The 26,240-nt window shown below is 38.7% G+C and overlaps 1 protein-coding gene across 1 annotated transcript; it reads left to right on the top strand.

Annotated features, from left to right (window-relative positions):
* The first annotated feature begins 129 nt into the window (after window positions 1-129).
* On the top strand, window positions 130-24,662 carry DCTN6 (dynactin subunit 6). The gene is made up of 7 exons (XM_007464628.1): window positions 130-156; window positions 7,786-7,850; window positions 17,504-17,609; window positions 19,546-19,634; window positions 20,885-20,932; window positions 22,354-22,496; window positions 24,092-24,662. Exons 1-7 carry the CDS (start codon window positions 134-136, stop codon window positions 24,188-24,190), a joined length of 573 nt encoding a protein of 190 aa, XP_007464690.1. The 5' UTR covers window positions 130-133; the 3' UTR covers window positions 24,191-24,662.
* Window positions 24,663-26,240: the final 1,578 nt, after the last annotated feature.

Raw genomic sequence — 26,240 nt, 5'->3', positions numbered from 1 at the left:
CCGCCCGCCCCGCCCCCGTGAGCAGCCTCAGGCTCCGCCCCTTCCCGATCCTGCCAGGCTCTGCAATCGTTCGTAGAGATCGTCGCTTTGCCCAGGCGGTTGTGTAGATCCAACTGGAGGTCAGGCCCAAACAATGGCGGAAAAGACTCAGAAAAGGTGGGTCGCTGCCTGAGAAAAGCCTGTTCTGTCCTCTCCGCAGGGATGGAACCTGTTCCTGGTCGCCTGTGGTGGGTGTCTTAGATGGTGTCTTAGATGGTGTCTTAGATCCCGGGCGCCCGGCTTAGACGGTTCCTAAGGCCCAGACCTGGGCGTCCGCGAAGGGAGGGGACGACGGAGTAGCGGTAGAGCGGCCCGGGAAGGTATACGGAATGGGGCTGGGAAGCTTCTGGTTCTCGGTCCCTCCACGACCTCTCCGGCTGTCCTCCGCCACGCGCCTGCGCGGAAGCGGTCTCGGGAGGGGCGTGTTGTCCCCCGCCCCGGCCACGGAGGAACTGTCCCCTTTCTTTCCGCTGCCTTCGGGGCGCCTGTAGCTGCCCTGTGTCCCCGACACACGGGGGAGTGCCGGCCGCTCCCCAAACCCTTCGTGCCTGTCGTGGGCGCTGTGTGTTTGTGTAGACGGGCTCCAGAGGGGCCGCGCCTGGACCAGAACTAGCTGCTTTGTAGACGCGTGGGGACGGGCCCTGGGGTTGCTTCTCCAGTGGTCTTACTGGCTGGGCACTCTGGGTGGAAAGGAGTGGCTGGGATGGGGACACGCTTAAGTTAAACTGTTTCCCACAGCAGCAGTGTTGAGCACTCTCTGGTGACTCTCTCTGAAAAAGAAAACCGACAAACCTTGTTTTGGGTGCCATAAATTAACATTTAGGTTTTTCTTCTCTTTAGGCAGGTAATTGTAATCTTTTTCATAAGATAAAGAGGAAAGATCTGCTAGGAATATTATGCACAGTGTATAGTAGTGTGCAGTGAAGATGAAAGTGGTGTTGATTGTTGTTTTAATAGGTAGGTCTTTGGCTAAGCCTTCTCCCAGCTGCCTGTTTCCCCGTCCGCCCCATCACTCCCAGGTACAGTGAGGTCTACGTGGAGATGTTCGGACCACGTTTTAATTGATCTAGCGGTGAGTTTAATTATTCCTGCCTCACAAAGTGTGCTGATTGTAACACACACTGCCTGGAGCCTCTTCCTTCTGCATAAAACTGAAGACAGGGCATTTTTGAGTCTCACCTGTTCTCGGTTGCCCAGGATAAGTTTAAACGTTAGATAATACTTTTTTCATAAAAAAATCATAGCGAGAGGGAGGCTGAGGGAATGGAAAACTGGGATGGGAAATCATGTCTAAAATGAGATGTTTTATAGAGGTTAATTTATTTGTCCAGGGCTTAATAAAATTGCTTTTTTAAACACACAAACCAGCTTGAAAAAACATTTACAAATGTTGATACATTCAAGGGCAGCATCATTCAGCTGTCACAGAAAGAATATCCAAAATGACAGGATGTTTCCAGGAAACTTTCAGCTAACAGAAAAGAGATAACTGGTGTTAGAATAATGATGTCCCAGAAATGAACTTTGCTTCAAGACATTTAAAGTCTCTGGGTTTCAGTTTCCTCATCTAGAAAATGAGAGGTTTGGACCATTTTCTGTTTTCTACTTCATGTTACTGAAGTTTTTTCTTTCTTCTATTCAGTAGAAAGGTTTTATATTTTCTGTGATTTCAGCAGACAAGTGACACATAGTAACCCAGATGGATCATTTTAAAATTTTATTAACTTGTTCCTTGTAGAAAGTCAGTGCCTGTTAAAATGATGGGAGCAGACATAGCTGTGTCTAATCTCAACAACATTTCTTGAAGATAGACCCAGGGATTATTAGTTTTTGGTTTGATATTCTTTTTACTTAGAGCTTTAAAAATACTTTGTGGTAGGAAGGTTTGTTCACAGAAATTTATAGAAGAAAGATCCTTGCACGTCTTTTTTTAGTTTTTCACATCAGTAAGGAAGTGGTGATACTTAAAAATATTTATTTTTGGTGTTACTTTTCATTTATATTAGGGAATATTTGGGAGGATTCTGGAATATGAATGATGGAGAAACATATTAAAGAGTTTGTACCCTTCTGACTCTTCAGAGCTGTATTTCTGGTCTAGAACTCTCTCTTGGCTCCAGATCTGGATATACTGGGTCTTTCTCCATGCATACCTCAAGCTGAGTTCATCTACAATTTAACCAAATAACTTCATTTTTCATTTTCTTCCTTTTCTATGTACCGATGTTTTTCATATCTTCCCACAGATATGTCAAATGCCTCGTAAATTTTTTTACAAATGCTCATCACATAATCTTTCTGTTTTTTTTCTTTTTTCCTAGAAATCTTCTCTTTGAAGTCCTCTGTCAACTTTGCCCTCTAAGACTGATGCACAGCTGTTATCCTGATGTTTCCCTCTGTCCTTGCACGCTGGAGCCTCTGTTTCTAGAATCTGTCTTGTCTGTTGGTTTACTTTTATTTAGCTAAGTACATCCTTCATTCGCTTTCTAATAAGAGTGCATAGGAGATATTTTTTTTTAGTCCTTGCAAGTCTAAAAATGTCTTTATTTTCCTTCTGTAGTTATTTGCTAGTTTGGCTGGATAAACAGCTCTAGGTTAAAAGTAGTTTTCACTCAGATTTCTGTAGGGATTGTTTGCTGGTGTTGTAGTATTGCTCTTAAGAAATCTGATGCCATTCTGATTATTTCTTCCCCTCCGTGTGTGACTGTCCCACCCCCCACCCCTGGAAACTTTTGAGGATCTTCTCTATAGTGTTCAAATTTTTATGATCATGGTGCTTGCCCGCAGGTGTTTTGCATTCACTGAGTCCTTCCGGAGTGGAGATCGATAGCCTTTGACCTGGGGAATTTTCTTGTGTTATTCTTTCATAGTTTATTCTCCACCAATATCTCTATTTTCTCCTTTCAAGATTACTTTTATTGGGATTACTTTTATACTTCCATGTATTGGTCCTCTAACCATCTTGGCTTCTCTCTTTTTTTTTTTTACATTTTGTTCTACTTTCTGGGAGAGCTCTTTTTTTAACCTCCATCCTTCTAGTGAATTTTAAATATTAGTCATGTTTTTTTATTTCTAGGACCTCTTTCTTAGACTCTGTTCCTTTTTCATAGGCTTCTGTCTTGATTTATGCAGTAGTGTCTCATTTCTCTCAAATATAAGGGTTGTGTGTTTTTAATGTTTTCTTCTATCTGATTTAACTGTGTTTCCTCAAACTATTTTTTTTTTCCTGTTTGTTTTGGTTTTTTCCTTCTTAGTTGGAGGCTTCCTGGATATATCAGATAATGGCCTTCTGTCCATTCTGTCCATTGTTAAGCATGAGAACAGCACAGCTGGGAGCTCCAGGTATATGCATTAGGCTTGTCCTCTGATGTGTTTCAGGGTAGAGCACATCAGGAAGCTGAACTTTTTATTGAAGAACTCAGGATGTCTGGTAGTTTCTGTAGAAAAGAATCATCTTCTTATCTCCTTGCTGCCTGAAATTCTGTATGAGGCCAGGAAGGCACGTGGGGAAGGGGTGCTGGTGGTCTCACTGTTGCTCTGCCCGTTATTTTCACCTGGCTTTGGCTTGATATCTTAAGCGCAGCGCCTCACGGAGGGGCCAGTCATCACCCGGCTGTGCCCCTGAGGATGGGGCCGGGGGCAGACATCTGACTGCTTGGTTGCCTCACATTTTCTCCCCTTCCCTAGTGCCTGGTGCCTCCAAGCTAAGCCTCTCAGTGACTCTCTTCCTGCTGCTTACAGGCTTCTGAAAGTCTTGACATGTCTCGTCTGCTGTTACCTCCTCTCCCTTTGCTCTTTGGGAATAGTACTTCTTTCATTCCTTTACTGTTGTTTTAGTGTATTTTGAAAGGAGAGATAAGTTGTCCATGTAGACCAGGGGTGGGCTAACTTTTTCTGTAAAAAGGTAGTATTACCTTGTTTTTATTGTTAAGGAGTACATAGTGTTCCAGTAAGCTGGTGGCAATATTTTATTTCATTACCTCTCTCTTTTTATGGCTATCAAGGTTATTAACAATGTTTCACTGTTCTGAATAATATTATAATGACCAATTTGTGTATATATTTTCCTCCTATTGAATTCTTGATGATAGAACTCCAGAAATAGGTTTCCTAGATCACACATTATGAATATTTTTATGATTCCTGATGCATATTGGTACAGTAATTTCAAAGAGGTGTCCTGATAGTGCCACCAGAAATGTCCTAGTGTCTCAGTTAAATTACAGCTGCATCATCATTGGATAGCTGTCATTAAAGGAAAAACAAAACACCTCATCACCCTGAACAAACTAATACAAGAAATGGACCAGAATATAACCATATTGAATATTCCAAGTATTCACATTTATCTCATAACACAGCCTTTCATTTCTTCCCTCCATTGACTTGTGTCATGTTTCTGCTAGTACGATATCAGGCACCCTGGGTGTAATATGACACAGAACAGTTATGAACAGTGGTCTAGAAATATTCTAACCCATGCCATTGTGGATATAGTGTAATCAGGTTATATTTGTGATAGCAGTTTATTTATTTGGAGACTGAAAGTAATGAGAAGTAATGCTAATGAAAAATAATAATTTTTTCCTTGGTTAAAGAGGATTGTTGCTGAAGCAGTGGGAGAAATGATTTGAAGAACAGAAAAACTGGTCTTAAAGGGAAACTAAGGAGTCTAAAGTTCATTAAATGATACTTACAAGTTACATGGAAGTATTTTTAGATAAAATAAAGGGGGAGACACTTTTAGGGATTATGATTTGAGGGGGACTTTTTCAGGAAAGTGGATAAAGTTTCACCCTGATTATGGAAACGTATCCAGGACTTCTTTAGTACCTGGCCTTAAAGAAAATTTGATCAGTTATTGATTGATTGATTGGATAGGTAATGCATTTGTGTGATTCAAAATGCCAACAATTTAAAACATTATATATAATGAAAAAAATCTTTCTTCTACCCTTGTGTCCCTGCTATCTATCTAACTCCTCTCTTTGAAGGCAGTGAGTATTGATTGTTTCTTACCTGTTCTTCCAGAGATAGTTTGGAAATATTCAAGAAAATACAAATATTAAGCAGTTACACACTAGTACTACTGTACATGTTGCACCAGTTGTAAATGATGCTCAAAAGTCATTTCAGAAAAGCTGAATGTGCTAAACACTTAAGTATTTTATTAGAATGGTAAGGTTGTCTTGTTTATGTTCATGTTACATATAATGAAAATTTTCAGTCATCAGGGAGGACAAATTTTAAAAACATATGAATCTGTTTCAGAGTTAAACATTTGAAAAAATAAAACTTTGCAATAATATTTTTTAAAATCAAAGAAGTATCCAAAAAAGACATGAAAAACAAATAGAAAGTACCATTAAATTTGTTTATAGTATCTACTGTATGTTAAAAATAAGCAAGTAGGGGGCTTCCCTGGTGGCGCAGTGGTGGAGAGTCCGCCTGCCGATGCAGGGGACGTGGGTTCGTGCCCCGGTCCGGGAGGATCCCATATGCCGCGGAGCGGCTGGGTCCGTGAGCCATGGCCGCTGAGCCTGCAGGTCCGGAGCCTGTGCTCCACAACGGGAGAGGCCACAACAGTGAGAGGCCCGTGTACTGCAAAAGAAAAAAAGAAAAAGAAAAAAAAAAAGAAAAAGAAGCAAGTAGGGACTTCCCTGGTGGCACAGTGGTTAAGAACCCGCCTGCCAATGCAGGGGACACGGGTTTGAGCCCTGGTCCGGGAAGATCCCATATGCCACAGAGCAACTAAGCCTGTATGCCACAACTACTGAGACTGTGCTCTAGAGCCCGCAAGCCACAACTGCTGAGCCCGAGTGCCACAACTGCTGAAGCCTGCGCGCCTAGAGAGAGCCCGTGCTCCACAACAAGAGAATCCACTGCTATGAGAAGCCCGCACACTGCAGTGAAGAGTAGCCCCTGCTCACAGCAACTAGAGAAAGCCTGCGCTCAGCAACGAAGACCCAACGCAGCCAAAGATAGATAAATTAATTAATTAATTAAAAATAATAAATAAGCAAGTATTTTCATACATGAATATTTATAGAACTTAATGATATTGATATGAGTGAATCATTGCACTCTAGATTTCTAGTCCTTGCTGGTGGTGATACAAATATTTATGTAACTATAAATATATTTACTAAAATGAGAAAACAACTTTTTGGAAACTTTATAAATCAAGGCTGTAACATGCAAGTCAAGAAAGCTTCAACTGTTATATACCAGATTTTAGTAATTTACTTGAAATGCAAAGTTCATGTCTTAGAAGAAACTTTGATAGGTTTTGTTTATCTTGTAGAGCTAGAACATGGCAAGGATGTCTGGTTTCATCACTCTTCTACTTAATATCATACTGGAAGTCTTAGCCAGGACAATAAGGGAAGAAAAAGAAATAATATGAATACAAATTGGAAAAGAAGAAATAAAACTGTCCCTATCCACGGATAACAAAATTGTTTACATGAAACTGGTGTACATGGAAAATCCCAGAGAATCTATAAAACTACTTGAACTAAGTGGGTTTAGCAAGGTTGCAAGATACAAGGTCAATATACAAAATTATTGTATTCCTATAAACTTGAAATGAACAACTAGAAATCAAAATTTTGAAAAATCCACAGATATAAAATGGAAATATCTAAAATGGTATTGTAATTTCATAGAAACTGAGAGCAGATTTAACTCCATGAATAATATCATTACTACTAAGAAAAATTATTAATGACTATGAGTTACTTAATGATTACCAGTTTAATGGGGACGTTATTTGGTACAGTTCTTCATGTCAGCTCATGACTCAGCTAGGGCAGCATTTAGCTAGATTCAGCTGTGTCCAACAAAAGATCACAGCAGAATATCAAAAACATTAATAAATTTTTTGGAAATTATTAAATTTTTGAGTAATTTGCACTACAGTTTATATCACTTGATCAGCAGTTTTATCATATACATAGAAAATAAATAGGAATATTTGTAAATTTTAAATTTCTACATTGATTTCTATATTAATATTACATTGCTGCATTGTTAAATATTTTGAATGAACATTCTTTTTCCACTTTTTTTTTTTTTGCGGTACGCGGGCCTCTCACTGTTGTGGCCTCTCCCATTGCGGAGCACAGACTCCGGACGCGCAGGCTCCGCAGCCATGGCTCACGGGCTCAGCCGCTCTGCGGCATGTGGGATCTTCCCGGACCGGGGCACGAACCTGTGTCCCCTGCATCGGCAGGCGGACTCTCAACCACTGCGCCACCAGGGAAGCCCTCTTTTTCCTCTTCTTAACCAAAATACTGCCATGTTATTGTCCATCTTCTGGCTTTGATTTTGTTGACTTAACAGTGTCAAGTCAAGGCTTGGAGATCATTCCAACTCTTTACATACAGGATTATTCATTCTTTATTATGCTGTATATTAGTTCATAGTATACCATAATTTATTAACAGTTCCCTACTAATGAATATCTAGATTGTTTTGAGCTTTTTGCTATTTAGAAACAATGTTGGTGTTAAAAGAGTCCAAAGCCTCTTTTCCTCTCAAGCATTTTAAGAACGCACGATAAATAATTTTAGCTCAGTGGATGGTGTGCCACCTGAGAAGTTTATAATATATTAAACCTTACAGTTTACTTTTCATTTTTCCCTCAATTTGTTTTAACCTTTTTCTCATTGCACTGTCAAGATAGCTTCTATAACAGTACTTTTAAACTTTACACGTGATGAATAGTACCTTTTTTTCCTGCAGTGTGAAGATTGCACCTGGAGCAGTTGTGTGTGTAGAGAGTGAAATCAAGGGTGATGTAACTATAGGTAAGAAAATAGCCTATTTGTGTTATTTCTCAAGAATTGTGATTTATTTCAGTGCTTTACAATTCATTAGGTATTCTGTGTTTGACTGATGTCCTAATTTTATTGAGAAACAGTGTATTTCTCTAAGTGTTTAATATTTCTAAAAGAATTTAGTGTGATGGAGTCTATATTTAAACTCATGTCTGATAAACTAACAAGGCAATATAATAAAGTCGTTTATTTATCTGAGAGACAGCTATTGTGTACCTACTATGTGCCAGGCACTGTGCTAGCACTAGGGACCCAGCAATGAACACAGCAGACAAAGGTACTGCCTTCACAGACCTTACATTCTATTAAGAGTATAAACCACGGAGTCTGACAGATTTGGGGTAGCATCCTCGCTCTTAACCTGCTGAGTTACCTCTGGCATGTCACTTAACCTGTCTCATTTTCCCCATCTGTGTAATTGTGTATATCAGAATTAGGTTCAACTGCTTGTAGTGGTGGCTTACACACTCAAAGGTTTACTCCCTTATGGGAAAAGCCCAGGGGTAGGCAATTCAGGGCCTGTCAGTTGATTGTCTGGGAACTCCAGCCTTGCAGGCCAGGATGTGATGGCTAGAGCACGAAGAGTGATCTTGGATAAGAAAGGGGAGGAGCAGTGATAAAGGGTGTACCTCCCAGTGCATCAGTTCCCCTTAAATAGTCTTCCTGAACGTTCCACACGGTCTTTTGCCTTGGTCTCGGTCTCATGGACACACTTAGCTACAGAGAAGGCTGGGAGATGTAGTCTGAACTGGACACATTGCTGCCCCCTTATTGGGTTCTGTTAACAAGGCAAAAGGAAAGAATGGATATTCGGTGGTAGTTAGCAGCTTTTGTCACAGGCAAAATAGGAGTGCCTCCCTCAGAGGTTTTTTTTTTTTTTTTTTTTTTTTACCTCATAGGTTTTTGAAGGATTAAAAATAAAAGAATATTTGTAGGGTTTCCCTGGTGGTGCAGTGGTTGAGAGTCCGCCTGCCGATGCAGGGGACACGGGTTCGTGCCCCGGTCCGGGAAGATCCCACATGCCATGGAGCGGCTGGGCCCGTGAGCCATGGCCGCTGAGCCTGCATGTCCGGAGCCTGTGCTCCGCAACGGGAGAGGCCACAACAGTGAGAGGCCCACGTACTGCATAAATGAATGAATGAATGAATGAATATTTGTGAAAGTCATTGCCCAATACCTAACAGATAGTAAGCACTCAATAAACGTTGGCTAATCACACTGTAAAATCAGTGTAGCCTTGTTAGAGGTGAAGTCCAACATTTAAATCAAATGAACAATTTAACATGAGGCAACTTGCTTATATGAACATGATTAAATTCCCCCAAATGCACATTTTAGCACATTCTAGTTCTTTTACATGTGTTGTCACTGGACATGGTGCCCTGGTAGCTTTATTAACGTGAGCCCATCCATACTAACCACTGTGTGTTGTTGGAGTAGAGCTTTCAGGGAATTAAGTACACTTTCAGAGAGAAGATATGCCTTGTTCCCTTATACTAACAGTATCTGTAAAAGAAAAGAATTTTTTTTTAATTTTAGTAAGTCTAAGCCTCCAGCCACTTCAGGCATCATGTCTTATAAAACCAGTTAAGATTGTGCCTGTATTGGGGACTTCCCTGGTGGCCCAGTGGTTAAGACTCTGCGCTCCCAATGCAGGGGGCCTGGGTTCGATCCTTGGTCAGGGAATTAGATCCCACATGCATGCCACAACTAAGAGTTCGCATGCCACAACTAAGGAGCGGGCAAGCTGCAACTAAGGAGCCCGTGAACCACAGCTAAGGAGCCCGCCTGCTGCAACTAAGACCCAGCGTAACCAAATAAATAAAGGAAATACATCATTAAATTACTAAAAAGATCATGCCAGTATAATGGAACATCATTAGGAACTTGCCAGGTTGGATTTATTTAATTATAATATCTTAAATTGACAGAATTTCAAAGTTTAGATGATGGCTCTTTCTTTCCGGTGCTGTATTAACTCTTTGTTAACTCTTAAACCACTTGCAAACTTTTAATGAGGAGAAATTATGATGGTCACATGTTTATCAAAATGTTCCTCTGCATTTTGCCTCTTTTTTTTTTTTGGCCTCGTGTGGGCTCTTAGTTCCCCAACCAGGGATTGAACCCGAGCCCCCTGCATTGGGAGCACAGAGTCTTAACCACTGGACCGCCAGGGAAGTCCCTCCTCTGCATTTTTATTCTAGTGTTTTTATGGTTTTCTTCATGATTCGAGGAATAACATCTAATAGTAGCCCACAAGGTATTCTATAATTAGAAGGAAAATAAGATTAAAATAATTACTTTCCCTCTCATTTCTACTTCCTCCTCACTTTAAATAGTAAGTGTTCAGCATCTACTGTATAGTAGATATATAGATGATATGAATGTCTCTACAGGCATAAATGTACACACAGGTATACATATATGTTTGTGTGTGTGTGTGTTTCAGATTTGAAATAACAGGTCCTGTCCTTGCAAAGCATCCCTAGAATAGCAGTAAAGGCTTTATCCTGTGAAAAGGAGAGCTGGACCACTACATAGGACTGGGGCCTGGGGGTTTCAGGAATCAGTGCTCACTTTTCTGTTCCTCCTCTGTCTTTTGTTCCTTTGTGCTTCTCCCCTTTGTTTATCCCTTTTATCCTCCTGCCTTCTGTAAATGTTGAAATTATGTAAAGACATACAGTATTTAAATCTACTTTCCATGTAAGCTGATTACCATCTGATCATGCACAACTTTGATGGTTAAAATATAAAATGATTGTTCAACACAGATTTTCAGTGACAGATTGTAGCATAAGAAACGGTAATTTTTTTAAAACTAGTGATTTGAAGTTTATCATAGAATGGATCTAAGTTAATATTTGTTGGGTTTATTTTTGACCCCGTTTTTTAGAACAAGAAAATTTGCTCACATTACAGAAACATCTCAATTTTTAAAATTAAGGAAAGGGGCTTCCCTGGCGGTCCAGTGGTTGGGAGTTTGCCTTCCAGATCTGGGAACACAGGTTCGATCCCTGGTTGGGGAACTAGGATCCCACGGGCCTCAGGGCAATTAGGCCCATGTGCCGCAACTCTTGAGCCCGTGCCCAGACTAGAGAGAAGCCCATGTGCTGCAGCTAAGACCTGATGCAGCCCCAAAATATAAATAAATAAATATTTTAAAAGAAAATTAAGGAAAAGATTCAGAAGTGATATAGTTACCCAGTGTTCTGTGTTACACAATTCTTATCTCATTTTCATTGTGCCTGTTTCTTATCTCTAATTTTATATATAAATATCGAAAATTTCCAGTATTGGTATTTAGTCATTTCTATCATGTTATATTTGGTATAAAATTATCTCTTATCTTTTGATACTATTAATTCATTTTTCTGATGTAATACATCAGATTAAAAAAGCTCCTGGGAGATATAAAGTGAAATCAAAGCTGAGAGCAGAGATAAGTTATCTGATTAAATCTCACTCTCCCTACCATGTTGTGTTTTTTTATTTTTAGTGTTGTGTTTTTTTTGGGGGGGTGGAATTTTCTTCTTAGAGAAACTTCTATTTTCTTATTTATTTTTAATAATTTTTATTGGAGTATAGTTGATTTACAATGTTGTGTTAGTTTCTGCTGTATAGCAAAGTGAATCAGTTATACATATACATCTATCCACTCTTTTTTAGATTCTTTTCCCATATAGGTCATTACAGAGTACTGAGTAGAGCTCCCTGTGCTATACAGTAGGTCCTTATTAGTTGTCTATTTTATATATAGTGGTATGTATATGTCAGTTCTGATCTCCCAGTTTAACCCTCCCCCTCCCTTTTCCCCCTGGTAACTGTTTGTTTTCTACATCTGTGGTTCTATTTCTGTTTTGTAAGTAAGTTCATTTGTACCATTTTTTTAGATTCCACATATAAGCAATATATATTTGTTTTTGTCTGAATTATTTCACTTAGTATGATAATCTCTAGATCCTTCCATGTTGCTGCAAATGGCATTATCTCATTCTTTCTTATGGCTGAATAATATTCCATTAAGGAATATTATTATACATATATATAATATATATATAATAATAATATTATTATAATATATATATTATTATAAGGAATATATATACCACATCTTCTTTATCCATTCCTCTGTCAATGGACTATTTTTCAACTTATGGCTGGTTTTGTTTTTGCTTAATTTATCAGAACAACTAATGTAAGTCTTCTGTTACAGTATGAGATTTGAGCACTTAATAAGCTCTGCTTTCTGGCTTAAGTGGCAATAAATTTAAGTGTAGTTTAATTAATAGATTTTTCAGGATGTTTTACATAACTTTTCATTCCCTCATCAGTTTTACTCTTACCAAATTATTCCATTCTGAAATATTTGAGGAGGAAAGTAATTTTTTCCTTTGCTATACTTCAGTTAGTAGAACTTTAAACCTGATCTTCTGTTTTCCTAGAAAATCAGGTATTTGGTTTATCAAAGTAACTAGTTTGAAGCTTTGAAGTATTGTCCTTAACCAGAAACCCTATGGCTGTGGCTCTGCAGGAACCTGACCCTTTCATTAGAGGCAGCTAGGAAACAGACCTTGGGAAAAATAACAGCACTCTCATTAATTATAATTTGGGTAAATAAGGTTCCATAGTATGAAGCCTGTTTTTAATTAGTTTGCCTTGATTCATGGGCCATGCATTATTTCCTGAAAATTTTGTTTTGAAAGCTGAAAAACATTTCAGAAAGGTAGCTCTGAGCACAGTCCTGTAGTCCTGTTACAGGGTGAAGGCAGACTCCTGGGGTTAGGACAGGGCTTGGTGGGACATCGTAATGTGAAGGCAGAACTGAGTACAGTGGCAAAGCTTTGTAATGGAAGCACTTTGTCCCACTTATTCTGTCGTTCTTTCCATTAGAGTTTTTAATATAAGCTTCCCTTTTATTGTGGAAATCTTTTTTTTTAATTGAGGTAACATTGGTTTATAACATTATGTAAGTTTCATATGTACATTATATGGAAATCTTTTTCAGTAAAGCAGAACAGTGGCTTTGACTTGAGAAATTCATTGAATATAAAGCAGTTCTTAAAGATACTTCAGCTTACTGAAGTCAAAGGTCAAAGGAATTGTTTTCATTTTCAAAAGAGACCTTGTGGCCTTTGGAGCTATTTATTGACATATGAAAATGTCCACAAAGATTGCTTTCTGTGGCAAAGATAGACAGGAAAAATGCCCTTTACTAAATGAGGGGAATGGAAATTTGATGCAAGGAATGTCTTTCTGGCTGGGTTGCGTCAAGCCCGGCCAACCATTTAGAAAAATAATTCATCAGCCAGTGAGGCAGCTCCGACTCTAGACACACTTATCCAAACAAGGAGATAAGCCAAATAGGGTTTCAGCACATTTGGTAAGAAAATATACAAACTGCCCCGCCAGAAAGAGCACCAAGAAAGTTCACAGCAGCCTTTGAAAAAAAAACTTTCCATGGTGACAGGTTTTTATTGTTAAAGCATTTTAACCTCAAGACCCTTCAGCTTGGTTTGAATTCAGACCCATTCTAGGTAAAAATGCTTCTTGCATGCAGAAAAGTATGGAGCAGACTGTGCTCACATTCCAGTGTCTTGGACTAGTGCTCAGGTTGCCGTGCTGTCTGGTGACGACCTCCAGCGCTGTGCAGAGACAAAGCCTCACTCACCTAAGTCAGAAAGTTCCTTTAAGGAGTTCACCAAACTTAAGTCTTAGCATTCACATGTCCTGCGGTTCATATACACATACTAACCTCTCTAGTCTCTGCCCAAAAAAGACCTACAAGAGGTTAAGGGAAGCTATTCAGTTTATTGTCACCCATGACCTTGTTAACATCACAACTTGAAGTAGTTTCACCTTTCAAGTCATTTCAGTCCTGAACTGCAAGACTTGTAGTTTGGCAGTGTGGCCACGAGGTGGAGGTGTTGTCCTAAACACGGGTCTCACAGCGGCTGCTCACAGGTCTCATATAATGCTTTATATCCCAGGGCAAGGCCATCAGATTTATAACCAGTTTTCCAGTTACTTACTAACAAACTTATTAATAATGATAAAAACAATAACAATAATAAAAACCTGGCTAAAATAGCCCCAGCATAATTTTTATTTTTATTTTTATTTTTATTTATTTATTATTTTTTTGCGGTACGCGGGCCTCTCACTGTTGTGGCCTCTCCCGTTGCAGAGCACAGGCTCCGGATGCGCAGGCTCAGTGGCCATGGCTCACGGGCCCAGCCGCTCCGCAGCATGTGGGATCTTCCCAGACCGGGGCACGAACCCGTGTCCCCTGCATCAGCAGGCGGACTCTCAACCACTGCGCCACCAGGGAAGCCCTAAAATAGCCCCAGCATTATTTTTAAATATTGTGTAAGAAGACACGGGATTTGGGATTATTTAATTTTTAAAAATTTGTGCTCATCTCTTTGGGTTTCTTTTGTATAATTAACACATGTTATTTTTGAAAGGGAAAGATGAAAATACCAATTGTTTTCAAAGCTGTACTTGAGAGGAACTTTTAAAGAAGCACAGGTCCCAGTGGTACTTTTGTCTTGTTAGCCCTTTCTCAGGTAGCTTCTTGCAAGGCTGCTTGTTGTCAAAAGCTGCAGCCTGAGTACCAGTGGAATATCTAGTGCCTCTGGCTACTTATCTCGCTGTGGCAAAGGATCTGCTTTCTGTCACAGCCATGACGATCTCTTCCTCCTGTCAAATTTTTAATGCTAGCAATGGAAAATTAATTTTATTAATTATTAATCTTTTTCGCTATCTTACAGTATGGTGAAGAATTTTCCTCCCTGGTTAAAAAGAGGTTTTACCCCAGTACCTGAGTATCAGGGAAGTAAAGCACTCCCTTTTCTACTGTTTCTCAGACCAGAAGGAGTTATTTTGTTTACTGTGATAAAGTTCCTAGCTCTTAGTGTCAGGTTATGATGAACTTCCCATTTTGAAGAACTATGATCTCCTTTTCAAACATTATTTTATATAATTCACACTTCAGCCCAGTGAGGTAGGTTATCATACTCATCTTTTTATAGATGAGAAAACTGAGGCATTTGAGAGATTAAGCACATAGCCTTTAAGTGATAAAGGCCAGAGCCTGGACTTTCTAGACAAGGGGCAGGGTGCTAGCTGGGGCTTTAATTATAAAGAACCTAAAATAGAAAGATCGTGTCCCTTTATCATGGAATATTTTGACGTAAAATGTAAATCTGGTATTGTGCAAACTACAGATTTAAATTGGTTCACATGGCTGGAAGACCTGTAAGAAATTTCTCATTTTAAAGGAATCCAGTGTTTGTTTCAGCAATGTTTTAGCACCTCTCCCCAAAAGTGTTAACTTCTAAATGCCCCTTATTAAGGGATTGGTTAAATAAATTATGGTATATTCATATGATGTGAAATAATATTCAGCCATTAAAAAGAATAGCCAGCTAGATGTACTTAATATGGAAAAATCACCATGACATTAGGTGAAAAAGCAAATTGCAGAATAAGTACCATTCCTTGTTTTTTTGAAAAAGTATGTGCTTGGAATTCGTATTTTTTCTTCTTTATTTTGTAACTTTCTAATGAAATATATTTTATATACAGTGATATTTACAGCTTTTAAGTATATAGTAGTAATTAAGTCTGAAATAATATACTCCAAATTTTTAAGAATAGTTACCTCTAGGGAATGGGATTAGCAAGAGGAGAGAGGATCTTTCACTTTTGCCTTTGATTGAGGTTTTTCTAATGAGTATGATTTCCTTTTGTGTGTGTGTGTGTGTGTGTGTGTGTGTTTAGCAAAGGAAAAAGCCACATGTGGTCACAGTCACGGTCACCTTGAGAAGCTTCCCGGGGGTCTCAGTGATCCCGTCTTCTATTCTGAAATCTCCTATCCTGAACAGGAAAATTCGCCAGGGAAATTGTACTTTAGAGAATTTGGGGAGCCAGAGGTGACAGAAATAACAAAGCCACTCTCTGTGCATCCTTTGACTTGGGCCCCCCCCCCCTTTATCAATCCTGAGCTCTTCATTGTTAGGGAAAAAAATAAGCTGCACCGAGATTCCTTCCAATTCTCTGGGCACCTGGAATGCCTCTTTATTTTAATACATTTTTGAGCAAGCATGTTAAGTATTCCCAATTTTTAAGATAAACAAGCTCAAAAGGGCAAATAGAGCACACATTCCTTTTCGTTTCCCTGTAACATACAGCCCTGCCTGTCACAAGCAGATAATGATTACTGAATAAATTAACAAGTTATTAATATACTTTATTAAAACAATAGAATACTGAATTTCATGGACAGTGCCATCTATCTGACTCCCCTCCTACTTTCTGTCAGCACTTCTGCCCACCCTCTCTTACTTTCAGAGTCAGTTACTTCCTCTCCGCTTGTTTACAGATAAAAATGGCCTTGGTATGGGTGGGGGGTGGGTGGGTGGGTGGGCGGGTGTTGGAGGCAGCTGCGCGAGAGATTCTGTTTTCTCATTAGTGGTTTCATTATCACCCAAATGCTAGGCCTATAGGGAGGGGATGTTACCAGATTTAGGCAGTGCAGTGCCTCCTCCACCCCTACCGCCAATGGGCTTGATGAGAGCCCTTCCTGCCCCTCGACTTGAGGTTGGAGACACTGCCTCAGGTCTCCCTTTATCAGAGTCGTAGGACTCCAGTAACCATGCTTGGCTTCTTCCTCTGCCTGCCGTTACCCCTTTCACCTGGTTAAAATCACATCCTAGACCAGTATGGATGGTGACAGAGTAACAAAGCTAAGGTTAGTCTCCATATTTTCTAACTCTCATCTCGCCCATATTTCCTCTTAATCCCTTAATAAAAGGACTAATTTTGGGCTTCCATGGTGGCGCAGCGGTTAAGAATCCGCCTGCCAATGAAGGGGACACTGGTTCAAGCCCTGGTCTGGGAACATCCCACATGCCACGGAGCAACTAAGCCCGTGTGCCACAACTACTGAGCCTGAGCTCTAGAGCCCGTGAGCCACAACTACTGAGCCCGTGTGCCACAACTACTGAAGCTTGTGTGCCTGGAGCCCGTGCTGCACAACAAGAGAAGCCACCACAATGAGAAGCCCGCACACCGCAACAAAGAGTAGCCCCCACTCGCCGCAACTAGAGAAAGCCTGCGTGCAGCAACAAAGACCCAACACAGCCAAAAATAAATTAATTAATTAAAATAAATTAATTAATTAGCTAATTAAAAGGACTAATTCTGTATTGCACTAGCATAAGAAAGCACCAACATTGTAAGCAAAGAGAGCCTTACCTTTATGAGGGAAAGGAAGGAAAGGAATTAATTTTTATTGCTTGCTACGGGTCAGAATACTATGTCTACAAACATTATTTCATCTAATTCTTAAAACAGCCCTGCAAGACTGGTATTATCACCGCCCCCATTTCACCGCTGAGATAACAGAGGCTTCAGAACAGAGGGTGAGCCAGGGCCGTCCGGCTCCAAAGCGTGTGCTGTCTCCACTCACCTCGGCTTGAGATTTGGCACGAACGGCAGTGATAACATTTGTAACGTGCCTAGTGTGGTGCCTGGCACCTACTTTAGAAAACGTTCCTCCCAGCAGCCTCCTTGGAAGCGCAGCCTTCGAAAGTAATTTCTTTTCACCATACTTTTAACAGGACCCAGGACAGTGATCCACCCTAAAGCACGAATCATTGCGGAAGCTGGGCCCATAGTGATCGGCGAAGGTAACCTAATAGAAGAACAGGCGCTCATCATAAATGCGTGAGTGAAACTCTTACAGATGCTCTGAATCAGGTGCCAGAGAGTGTTTCCATTCATTTCAGCCCCATCTCTAGGGACCTTTTACAACTGACATCTGGAAAGCCCACTATTTGAGAACTAGGGAAACACTAAGCATCTTTTTCTTTTTTTAATTAATTAATTAATAATTTTTAACATCTTTATTGGAGTATAATTGCTTTACAATGGTGTGTTAGTTTCTGCTTTATAACAAAGTGAATCAGCTATTCATATCCATATATCCCCATATCTCCTCCCTCTTGCGTCTCCCTCCCTCCCACCCTCCCTATCTCACCCCTCTAGGTCGTTGCAAAGCACCGACCTGATCTCCCTGTGCCATGCGGCTGCTTCCCACTAGCTATCTATTTTACATTTGGTAGTGTGTATATGTCCATGCCACTCCCTCACTTCATCCCAGCTTACCCTTCCTCCTGCCTGTGTCCTCAAGTCCATTCTCTACATCTGTGTCTTTATTCCTGTCTTGCCCCTAGGTTCTTCAGAACCTTTTTTGTTTTTTGTTTTTAGATTCCATATATATGTGTTAGCACACGGTATTTGTTTTTCTCTTTCTGACTTCTTCACTCTGTATGGCAGACTATGTCCATCCACCTCACTACAAATAACTCAATTTCGTTTCTTTTTATGGCTGAGTAATATTCCATTGTATATATGTGCCATGTCTTCTTTATCCATTCATCTTAAGCATCTTTTTCAACACAAGTAATTAGTAAATGAGGAAACCAAAGACCAGAGGGGTAAAGAGATTTGTTCAAGGTGAGATAGCTCGTAGGTGGATGACTAGAATCTCTGAGTCTTGGTCTGATAATCTTCCCCTTACGTATGACAGTCTCTTCTGTTCCTGAAGCAAACATTTCCTGAGGACACCCCCAGTGGCCCGGTGCTGTGCTCACTGCCTCAGATAGTCTTTTAGTTGGATGTCTTGGTTCTGGCTGCAATGTTATTACTCATACCCAGACATGTGAACTTAAATCTGATATATATTTTCATATGCTTTGAGGGATAACACTCAGAATTATATTTGAAAAATTGGGGGTCTTAGAGGCAATTTTTAAACTTTATAAAATATTAGAACATGTACATGATCTTAGTGAACTAGAGTATAATACCTATGAAATTTTTATAAGCATTTGTAAAGCTTTCTAGGTAAAATTTTGGCAGGAAATTCAAGCTCATACCTAATTTATAGCAACAGTGTATGGAATTTTTAACAAAGACCTTGGGAAAATACTTAACTGTGATAAAGAGATTGATTTCTCTTAATGCTTACTTAGGATTTGGGAGTTTCTTACTATATTAAGCAGTTTCTTTTTAAAATATATTTTGGCACTTTTAGTGTAAGTCAATTAACAACAGTTATATTCTGCAGTAACTCAGCTGTCACAGATAAAGCACTGTTTTTAAATGGCTTTTTCCTCTTAGACCACAAACATCTTATGTTCTAAATGTTTCAGCTATCCACCTAACAGCATAACATGATTATTTTATGTGAATATCTGTTTACATTTCACAATCTTGAATGATTATTAAGAAAGGAAATTTTTCAGGTTAGGCATGATTTTGATTCCATTTCAACAAGCCGAAAGTCCTAGCCAGTATCTTTTCTACCTTGTCCTGGGAAAGGCACACTGGGCTTTGAGTTTAAAAAATAAACAAAGAAAGGCTGACCTTCTGTACACACCTATGACTTCTTTACATTTCAGTAGTTCTTTTTCAACTCAGAATAAAGTCTTCTGCAGCATAGAGGATAAATAATTCACTTGGATTAAGAAATTACTTACATCATTACATATATTAGGCTTGATGGAGGTAAAATTGAGAGAATGAACCCAAATTCTAAAACAGCAGAATTGCTTACTGCATTGTTGACTTGTTGATAATTTGTCTCTTCTTTTTATAGTCACCCTGAAAATATCACTCCCGATGCTGAAGATCCAGAGCCCAAACCTGTGATCATTGGCACCAATAATGTGTTTGAAGTTGGCTGTTGTATCCTTTGCTATAATTTAAGATAAATCATTTCCAGCTGTCTTTTGGTACCTAACTCTCCTCTGTAGAAATTGTTGTAATTTATCTATCAAATACTTACATTATATATATATAATTCTTTTTTAACACATAATATAATTGTATATAATATATGTTATATATTATGTAATTTATATTATGTGTATATATAAACATATATAAACTATGTTTTTATGACTAGGCCATCCAGCTCTTTGAAAGGACTTATTGACAGTATATCAAAAAAAATTATCCCCTCTGTTCCATTGAATAACCCGAGTAAAAGAAGTATGCTGTTTTCAGGTGTGCATGCATGCACACACAAACTCACACTCACCTTTAGGAACCACCTTGCTCCTGTTGCTACATCTTGTTGGCAGGTACAGTGACTGAGTGGCAGTAGACATGAAATAGAGTAATCCTGGCTTCAGTCCTGGTTTAAGAACCACACTCTGTCCATTTGATTCCTATATAGTTTTAGGTTGACAGTATGTTGTCTGATACAAGGAAATGGTGGATGGAGATGAAAATATTTCATTCTTTGCATTTTTCCTCCCAAGTGTCACCAGTGCCTTTGCTGATTTCATACTCCAAAAAGATAGTAAAATCTTTTCAAGATGTCAGCGAAACCTTATTTTATAATAGAAACTACTTGAAGGAGAAAATCTAAAGGTTTAACAATAGCAAAATATTTAAATAAATTAAGCTGCAAGCATAAAATCACTAGAACCATTAAGCAGTCATTTACAATTACGTTTTTAAAGATTTTTGACGGTATGGGATAAGGCTTGCAAATGGAAGTGAACCGAACAAAGCGAGCTACAGACGTTTATACGGTTTGATTTTGTACAGTTTGATTTCCAGTTATATAAAGGGAATTATACATATTTACATAAAGATATATCAAGCCATTAACAGTGCTACCCTTAAGTGATTGGGTATTAGTTTTCATTTCCTTAAAACAATTGTGAAAATATGTTACTCATAAAATTGGGGTATAAGGTGCTCATTTCTTTAAAAATATAGAAGACATTTATTTATACTTGAGATATTTCTATATAAAGGTTAAAACTTTACTTGCAGACTGCCCTGGGCAAGGAGTTCTGGCCAGGCCAGCCTGCGTGGCCCCTCCCATGCCTCTGTCTCTGCCCCAGTGCAGGATAAGGACAGAGTGAATTAGTAGGGAAGAAAGATGAACATATTCACAATGTCTACTTAACTCTGGCTTACAGATTCCCAAGCCATGAAAATAGGAGATAATAATGTTATTGAATCAAAAGGTAAGTTATGTTTGGAACTTTATTGTGAAAACTGATTACCTCCTTTCTCTTTGTGCTGTTCCAGAAAACAGCCTAAGTACAGACCATGGCAAAGTGGTGTGCTTGGAAGGAAGGCGTGGTTGGAAGTGGGCTAACACAGCTGTGAGACGAATTCTTTGCCTTTAAGGAACCTAATCTAGTAATGTGTTTCATACATTAAATTAAAATTCTAGCTATGTACATTTAAATCAGGATTGAGTTAAACCATAAACTTCAGGTGAAAGATTTGAAAAAGATTTCTCCTAAAAACTAGTGTCTGACTTCCCTGGTGGCTCAATGGTTAAGAATCTGCCTGCCAGTGCAGGGGACACAGGTTCGAGCCCTGGTCCAGGAAGATCCCACATGCCGCTGAGCACCTAAGCCCGTGCACCACAACTACTCAGCCTGTGCTCTAGAGCCCGTGAGCCACAACTACTGAGCCCACATGCCACAACTACTAAAGCATGCGTGCCTAGAGCCCATGCTCCACAACAAGAGAAGCCACCACAATGAGAAGGCCATGCACCACAGCAAAGAGTAGCCCCTGCTTGCCACAACTAGAGAAAGCCCGCGCACAGCAACGAAAACCGACCGCAGCCAAAAATAAATAAATAAATAAATGATTTTTTAAAAACTTCCTTCCTTCCTTAAAAAAAAAAAAAAAAAACTAGACTCAGTGGTAATTTAGTTGATTAATGTTATTGTAGAATTAAAGAAAAAAAATTAGTTTCTCTAGTAGTTTGCTTTCTTGAATTTCAGGACTGCTTTCCCCTAGCCCATCAGTTACAAATGTAAGCTACTTTATCATAGGCGGGGCTAGGCGGGGGCCATGTAAGTCACCATCACTGCTGGGAAGCAGCTCCAAGAGCTTGTCCAGAAAGAACCGGAGTGATAAGACTTTTTTAGAATAGTGCCCTTCCTTTCTTGGTCTTGACTGGCATGAAAGAAAATGTTTCCTTTAAAAAAAAAAAAATTAGGCTTTTTGTTAATCTGCTTAACGGTTTTTATTTAATTTGGATTACCAATTATGATGATGATGATTCCCACTCATTTTCTATTTATTGTATACTTACTATGTGTCAAACCTGTGCTTGACACTTTACATTTACTATCTCATTTATTCCTTACAGCAAACTATGAAGTGGGATGGTCTCCATTTTATAGATGAACTTGCTCAGAGAATTTACAGTGACTTGCCCAAGATTGCACAGATAGCAGCAGAGCTCTGTTTTGAATGCACTTGATACTAGTCTGGTGCCTGCCTCTGCGCTGGACTAAAGTGATTTCTTAATATTTTTTTAAGGGCAGTTTGTATTTTTAGACTTGCATCATCTTAGGAAAAAAAATAGTGTTCTAGTCATTGAATGTCTTACGTGGTAGTTCTCTCTGTGGCTTTCCTGCAGCGTATGTAGGCAGAAACGTAATATTGACAAGTGGTTGCATCATCGGGGCCTGCTGCAACCTGAACACGTTTGAAGTCATCCCTGAGAACACAGTGATTTATGGCGCAGACTGCCTTCGTCGGGTGCAGACTGAGCGACCACAGGTACTAGAACCTCTCTTTTAAAAAGAGTCTTTTCTAGGGCTGCTAATTTTCCCAAAATACCACATAATTGTTTTAATGGGGCAGCAAATCAGCTGTTTAAAAAGCAAATAATTAAAATAAAACATGAGAGAAACATTCCTAAAACTATAATTTCTTTGTAATTATTGAGTCCTTAATATCAGAAATATGTCCAAAGATGACAATGACACATTGATTATGGGAAAAGAAAATCCAGGGATATTATTCCTAATCTTTTGTATTTTCACTGGAGGTGCATCACCAAGCCTTACAAACTATATGGATTTGCTCCTAAAAGTACCAACCTTTGAGGGTAAAGAATGAACCTACCAAATTTATACTGAATAGCCAACTTGGGTTCACCTATTAGTTTACTAACATAGATGCCTTGAAAATAGACACAGCTTGTGAATATGCAGGTATATTTAGATATTTTCCTGTCTTATGAGAAATTGTCCCCTCCTAATAACCAAGAATAATGGGAAGTATGTATTTGGAGTTTCACATTAGAGTAGGAGATAAGTAAGATAGGGCATTTGGGACTTCCTTTGGACAGAAGACATTCTGATTGAAGTTTGGAGCCTCACTGTTTGGCACACTCAGTATATTACCCACCCTCCTTCACTTTCCCCAAAGAAAGTATTTTTCAAGACATTTAGCACTTTTGGTTCTTAGCCATATTTTATCAGAAATTAAAATTCCAGTTCTTTCTGGGTTATTGTAATTCTGTAATGTTTGGCTTTTATTATTATTACTATTATTATAAGCAAGTATTACCTCTATAGACCAAAAAGGAAATAAGAACAAATCCAGTATTTTTTCACTATCTTTCTGCATAACAGCAAAACAATTGAAGAGGGAGAAATGAAACTGGAGTTGGGTTAAGGGAGATTAGAATTACGTGAACAGGAATATCTGAAGTTTAAAACATAATGGTGTGTATGCAGCTCTGTTTTCCATTATCTTGCTGATCGTAAGGATCATGTAAAGGTCCTTATTACAGAGGATTCACCCAGACTTTGGGAAACAAAGTTCTTAGGGCAAGGGCCTAAAAATCCGTAATTTTCACAAGTACTCCCAGTGAGATTTACAGTGAGGGAAGTTTGAGCAAAGCTGGCATATGAAGAGTGAAGATGAGGTGAGTATCACAGCTGTGTGCTCTGTAGGTCGTGTAGAAATCAGTGTACTCAGGGTATTTTACTTGTGTTGTCTACTATAATTGGAACTTTCTCAATTCTTAGAGGCCAAGGTGAAATCTACGAAAGCAAGGTTGAAAACTGATTAACATATTTATATGTAAAAGTTTTTGGCTTTTTCTTATTACCAAACTTAACAAATGTTCATTGTAAATTGAAAAAACAGAAGCAGAAATAAGTCAGTGAATGGGATCCACTGCAGGGGCACAGGTTCAATCCCTGGATCCCTGGTCAGGGAACTAAGATCCTGCATGCTGCACGGCAGGGCCAAAAAAAAAAGTCAGTGAAAATCACCTGTAATCCCATGACATGGTGATAATCATCTCTACCTGATACTCTTTGCTTTCTGCTGGTCAGTTCTTAATTCTCTTATCTTTTTAGCCCCAGACACTACAGCTGGATTTCCTGATGAAAATCTTGCCAAACTACCATCACCTAAAGAAGACTATGAAAGGAAGCTCAACTCCAGTTAAGAACTAAGAACAATATATGACATCAAGATAACATTTGTCTTTGACCACTGTCTTTTGAAAGAGCCACAGTGTTTATGCACTCTTAGCAGTCCGCAGAATATGTGTTGACTTTATCTTGTAAAATTGAGTTAGAGAGGAAAGAAATGGGTTTTCATTGTAACTGTCCTCTATAATTTATATAGAATGTATTATTTTCTGATGTCCTTGTCCCATTTCTGATAATTTACAGATTTCTTATTTTGTGTTGTTTTGTTATGTAAGAAGTTGGCCATGAATTTTAGTTATATAAAAGACTACCCATGATAAGAAAGAACATATTGTTATGTATTTATATTCTAGCATTTACTAAACTAAATAAAAATATTGATGACAGGACTTTCAGTGAATATACTTTAATCAATTTTTCTACTTGCATCAACTCTCCCAAAATAGCTCTTTTAATTTTTATTGTGTACTAGCCATATATTAAAGCTAATGTGGATTTGTAGCTGTTTAAAATTTCAGGTGAAATTTCAGCAGCTATTGAATTAATTTAGACTTCATTTTGTTTCCAAGAAAAAGATTTGGGTTTTTTTTTTTTCAGTAAAACAAAAGTAATCAGGGAAAGATGTATTCAGTAGAATACAAAATCAAAAAGAATGGTGTCTGATGAAAATGACAAGTAAAATGACCATTGAGTGGTATTCTTAGGTTTCTGAGAACAATGAAACTAGAAGAGATTTTGATATATTTATAAATGTATGAAATTTATTTTGGCATATTACTAATCACTAATTATCGACCTTGTCATAATTCTGTTTACCTAATTACATAATGGGCAAAATATTGAGGATTTTATTGTAATTCCAAGTATTTTTAATAATTCAAGTGCATACATTTAATGGGACATACTTTTTAACTTTTGAATCAGTAGATGTTGATTAATACTAAGACATTAAATGCTAAAATATTTTCTCTTGAAACTTTTTTTCATTGAAGTATAGTTGATTTACAATGTTGTGTTAGTTTCAGGTGTACAGCAGAGTGATTCAGTTATACGTATATGTGTATTTTTCAGATTCTTTTCCATTATAAGTTATTACAAGATTAATTTTTAATTGTGGATAGTAAAAAACTATTTTTGAATTTCTGAAACTGACTGGTACAAATTAGCCTTTGTTCCAGTTGTGAACGACTTGATTTTGGTAAGAATATTCATGACTCAAGTTAGAAAACTGTACTACTACATATAGTGGTTTGAAAAAGGAGAACATCACATAAATGTCCTGTTTTTGATAACTGCTCTTTATTCATTTTTCAGCCCCTGGTTATCAACTTAGGATTTTGTTGATCATGAAAATTTCTAGATAAAAGGTCAGAAATTACAAAACTGCCCTTGAAATGCTGTACCAGTTCTGAAATAATATCTCTGGACAGGCTCTGATGTGCTAATAAATGCCCTGTGCTCCAAACTATACAGGTAGTATGTGAAGACAGCAGTGAGATCCCTCCTGAGGACTTGGTAATAAGATATCCCCAGAGAGTCAAACTAGTTTAATCATCATGTGAGAAGAGGCTCAACGTTTCCCAGGTACACTGTGGCTTTTAATCACTATTAACTCATTTGAGGAAAGAAAATGTCAATTTACCAAGAGTTTAGAGAAACAAAAGTGACAGTGTGAATATAGTGTTAACCCACGGAGGGGAGGTGCTGAATCCAAGAGATGTGAGCCATTCAGTGACCAGAGGTGTTCTCTACTTCCCATAGTATCAGTTTATGAAGACTTGCTGTGGCTTGGGAAGAGCATACCTCAGGACTTGCCACTTTGTCCTCTAACTGCAAGCTTAACTGAGCCACCTTCTGATTGCCGATACGGACTCTAAGCTGTCATTCAGGAAAAGGGGGAGCTCTGTATGAGAGCATCAGAATTCCATTCTGCACATAGTAAACTTAGAGAAGCTTTCTGATTTATACATCAGTATCATGTGAATTTAGTTTGTGTAGTTCTGCCTCAATGTCCGTCAGTTTAGTCTGTGAGTTTTGAATATTCTAATAAAATAGTTTATGATCCTTCAGG

The sequence above is a fragment of the Lipotes vexillifer genome, unplaced genomic scaffold, assembly GCF_000442215.2.
Source record: "Lipotes vexillifer unplaced genomic scaffold, Lipotes_vexillifer_v1.1 scaffold2628, whole genome shotgun sequence".
Classification (NCBI taxonomy): Eukaryota; Metazoa; Chordata; class Mammalia; order Artiodactyla; family Lipotidae; genus Lipotes; species Lipotes vexillifer.
This window is presented reverse-complemented; position numbering and strand designations above follow the sequence as displayed.